At 40.7% G+C, this 4,581-nt stretch overlaps 1 protein-coding gene across 1 annotated transcript; it reads right to left on the bottom strand.

Moving 5' to 3' along the window:
- Nucleotides 1–26: 26 nt before the first annotated feature.
- Nucleotides 27–4,103, bottom strand: LOC144657139 (galactose-3-O-sulfotransferase 2-like). Its single transcript, XM_078517448.1, has 4 exons — nt 3,833–4,103; nt 2,836–3,087; nt 1,739–2,183; nt 27–1,124 (listed from the first exon to the last, which is right to left on the bottom strand). Exons 1-4 carry the CDS (start codon nt 3,994–3,996, stop codon nt 435–437), a joined length of 1,551 nt encoding a protein of 516 aa, XP_078373574.1. The 5' UTR covers nt 3,997–4,103; the 3' UTR covers nt 27–434.
- Between the last annotated feature and the right edge of the window lie 478 nt (nt 4,104–4,581).

Raw genomic sequence — 4,581 nt, 5'->3', positions numbered from 1 at the left:
CACATGAATACTGTGAAGGCCACATTTTATTACTTTATTATACAAGAGGGAAATTTCGATTACGTTTCGACACGAATGAACACCTTTTTTCTTTGAACAGTACTTCACTGTCCCCCACATGCAATGTTGTTTATCAGGTTTTGGAGCCATATTAATAACTCACCCGAATATTAAACGAAGTAAGGAAAAATAAACAACCTGATTGCACAAATTGTCCCCTTCCAACGGTCGTTTTTTTACGAATGCATTTGGGAATGTCAAGTTTTTTCCAATACTGATAACATGACAGTTTACGATCAATTAGCTCCATTTGAATTTAGAAGCTTTTTGTTATAAAGAGCAGTTTGTTTCCGGGGAGGGGCTCTCAAAACGAAAGACACCTCTCAAACTGTGAAAATTTCAAGCACAAGATCAACTGGTTTTCAGTCTCTTTGTCAACGATTTGAAACTGAACTTGCATCTGTCTCATTTTTTTGTAAATTAACTGGCTTTTCTCCAGTTCTTTCCTGCGGATTCAGTGAAAATACTCTAGTCCCATTCCCCGAGCCGATGCTGTTCGTAAGCGTCCTCCGTTTGTTATTTTCCATCTTTCGTCGAAAATAATGCAAGTACTCTATCTCTCTAAAAAGCATCTTTTCACAGAGGTATCGATTAATCGACGGAACATCAGGATTGAGTGCTATTTTCTTTAAATTTACAGACGGTCCCAAACAATCTCTTTCTATTTCATTATGTTTAGTTCTAAACTCGCGAAGTTCCTCAAAGAAATTTTTCCCTTCCGAGCGGATCTCGTCCCAAAGCGTTTTGTTGAAGTACTGATACAACATGGCGTCCGCTTTGTTCCAGCGGTAAATTCGTTCAGTGATGTTACTGCTAAGGTTCCGTTGTGTATTTTCCCCGTGAAGCTGATAATGAAACTTCAAGTATAACACGTCATCAAGCTCCCAACATAATTTCCTTTTCATTAACACCAGTGACTCGTCCAAATATTCATAAATTAGCACCAGGGTAAATTTATCGTCAATATCCAAAATGGCGTCTCGTACCACTTCCGTCTTGTGGTAATCTGTGGTTCGTAAACCGAGATCAAAGAACATTCCATTCTTGATAAGATTGAGAGAATCCTGAAAATAAATAATGTTGAAACTTAGTTTTAGTACTCTTTTTCACTAACAAAACTGGTCACACGCATTTCAGGTAACCCGTTTCCAAGCTTTTTCTTCATTCTTCACCCCGTCCCTTAAGTAAAACAATTCACACTTTATACAAAGGTTTTATACATCAGCATGAACCAGTAACCCACACTTGTACTGCTGACACAAAACTAAACACCGTTCTTGTAGCCTGAAGCGACCAGGAGTATTGCTGATGGGATGCCGGTTATATATCATCCCAGATTCAACAAGCATTGCAGTGATGGGCATTGGTATGTTTTAGCACAAAGTTTAACGAGCGCCAGCCTGCTATATTACCATCATACTAAATTAATTTAGGTAGCCTACAAGCTAACAACTGGGGAGGCGCAGTAGCCTTATGGTTAGCGCGCTGGACTCCGGAATAAAGTCGGGGTCTTGGTGTTGTGTTTTTGAGCAAACACTTGATTCTCACAGTGCCTCTCTCCACCGAGATGTATAACCATCCAGGGAGGAGTAGAAATACTCCTAGTCGCTCTATTCTACGGAAACCAGAGTTAAGTGCCTGTTTAGTAAGCCACCTTGACTTGAAGACAAACACTTACCTTAAACCGTTTGCGTTGGATTGCTCTACCAATATATTTTCGAGGGTTTTCCAGGAACGTCAAATAGGGATACGGAAGATCTTCCATTTCTAAAATTTCCGCAAATTCCAAGTTCCGAAATGTTGCTTCAAAATGCGACGCGGGATCGCGTAAAATGGTGATGAAGGCGGTCTGGGGCTGCATAATCTCATCCATGACGTCACCATTAAACCGTGCGTGATTGCAAAGTATATTGGGAAGGGTCCCGTCCAGTAACATGATGTCCACATATTTCCAGTGGAACCTTGAAGGCCAGTAAAACGTCGACAGGCCACCACTAGGGAGAGCAATGCGCAGGTTCCGTAGATCAGCAAACCGATTGATGATATTAGCGATGACGTCACTTCCGGTATAGTGTGTCTTGAGAAAGAGAACATTTTGGATTGCTTTCTTGCAGCTTCGGATTCTACAAGAAATAATAAGGTAAAAACACTTGGTATAATTCACTGGCAAAGGTATAGTTTTAAAAAACGGTTTAGTTGTCACTTTTGAGCTGCGTGGAGCACAATTTTAAAAGTGCAAAATTAAGAAACATTGTTAATACGGGACTTAAAACCCGCCCTCGATGACAACGTTGGTGAAAAGCTGTGGCTTTATCAGCTCTCATATATTGTTATCACTGTTGTTTATTATTGTTTAGCTTGTTTCCAGTACCTCGCTTTGGATTTTTCAAGTTTTTAAAATTTTTCGCTTTTTGTAACCGTCACTTCTGAAGATGCGTTCTATAGAATGCGAAACGTCAAGAAAATTTTGGATTCTTTTTTCAAACCATGCGTAGTCCATGCATGTCTTTGGGGGGTCATCTATGTTTGTTACCGCTGTTTTTATTTTATTTCTTTTTTAAAAAATATTTTTTAAAGTTAGTTCTAAGAATTAGAAGGTAGTGGCCTCGGCTAATGGTAAGTGTGCTGAACTCTGGATCGAACGGTCAACAAGGTTCAAGTCCTGCCCAGGTTCACTATGTTGTGTTCTCGGGCAAGACACTTTACTCTAACAGTCTCAGTTTACCCATCTGCTCAAATATAACAAATAGAAGTTAAAACAAAAACCATTCTCACTTTCTGTTGACTTGTTTCTTCGTGGGCTCCAGATACCCTTTTTGCCACAAGATATAATCCTCCACACCTTCCAGCTCAAGATACCGTCCCTGCCCGTAGTCCAGTCCCGTGTCTTGGGCAACTGACGGGGGTAACTCGTCCCCCGTTTGGTTGCTAGCGTCTGGTTTGTCTAAAATGATGGTGCTACTCTTTCGAACTGTGCCACTGTAGTCGATGTCGTCTTTCCATACCCATCCGTCTGCAACTCGAAACCTGCCAAAGAAATGGATGTTCTAACCCTTTCCTTACCTAAAGTCCTTTTGCATTTTTTAGTACTAACGTACTCTGTAGTTGTTTAGTTCCCGTTTTTAAATTTTTTTTGGAAATGCAAGGAGTAGTTTCCGAATCGGAAAGAAACGGATACCCGAAAGTTGTGGCCCCTCGGGACTGCTATTCTGAAAGTAACGGGGCAGTTACTTTCCGAATCTTACGTAAGTACTTCAAAAACCACTGAAGGGCTCTGCGCTGGGCAAAAATCACACGAAAAGGCAGGTACATTTTTAGATTATGTTTATCGAGCCAGAAATACAAACAGGATTTCTGTTACTTCATGCAAGGGGAATTGAATTTTCCAGGAACCTACACTTGATTTCTTGCGCTTCGCAATTTTCGACTAAAGTGATCTGTGTTGTCTGACCTTTTTTCATATGTTCTGTTGATTTTAGTTCCTGTTCGCCGGCGTGAAACAGGTTACTAATTACTTGACATTTAACCATAGCTATCCCTCGACAGTTACCTATTAAATTTAATTTGGTCAAGTAGCAAATGTTAGCCCATACGAGCCGTTAACATAGTTTTCAGCTTTCCTTAAGGTGTTCCGAACGTCAAGTAACCAAAACTGTCCTACATTAATAAAATTTAGCCCAAAAAATACTATAAATTTGTACCGTTTAAAAACGTTTGAGTGATCACACCTAAACAATCTTCTCCATGTTGTTATGAACGTTAGCCGACGTACCTTAACGGAATTTCAACCAGTGTGTCGTCAAATTCTGCAGCCGGTAAACTTATTCCAAGATCTTGATACAACACAATATAAATGGCGCAGAAGAGAATTCCACAGAAAGCCAGATGGACGCGCCGGACCCGAAATCGGCGGGTGAGTCGCCGGACAGCTTTCATCACAATTTACCAGGGCGGGTGAGCTGACAGAAAATAGCATTGTGGCAGACGGCTATAAGGATTTCCATGGCGTCAACATGTAGACTTTTTCTGGGTAATCCATAAGAGTTTACGATGGATTCATTGATTATAATCCATAACACATGTTTGAGAGCCGCCAGGTAGCTAACGGGTAATGTATGTGACGTCACACTAGTTATTGCATGGTACCCGTGTCTTGTTTGAGAAATACTGGTACTCAGTCTCATTCCCTCCTCATTCCTCTTTTCTTGTTGACCGTGATGTCGCACAAGCAAGCCATCGTCTTTTCGACTCAACCTTGAGCGGTTTCATTTGTGTGGAAAAACCGGTGAGAATTTTCCAGCAAATGGAACAGTAAAATTTTTCAACAAATACAATGGTTCGAAATGGTTCCATTTAAAACTTTCCAGTGGAAAGGACTGTGACCGTTCTATCTCATTTCGCACCGGAACGGCCGCGAAGCCATCGAGGAACATGGTACTAGTGCGAAAAAGCAAAATGGTACAGTGATATTCTGTGCATTCTAGTAAAAACGAGAAAAGAAGAATGCCTCTTATGGCAATT

Source organism: Oculina patagonica, chromosome 6 (genome assembly GCF_052425735.1).
Source record: "Oculina patagonica isolate OP01 chromosome 6, crgOcupat, whole genome shotgun sequence".
In the NCBI taxonomy this organism is placed as follows: Eukaryota; Metazoa; Cnidaria; class Anthozoa; order Scleractinia; family Oculinidae; genus Oculina; species Oculina patagonica.
The sequence above is the reverse complement of the archived record's forward strand: the minus strand, read 5'-3'. Positions and strand labels throughout refer to the sequence as shown.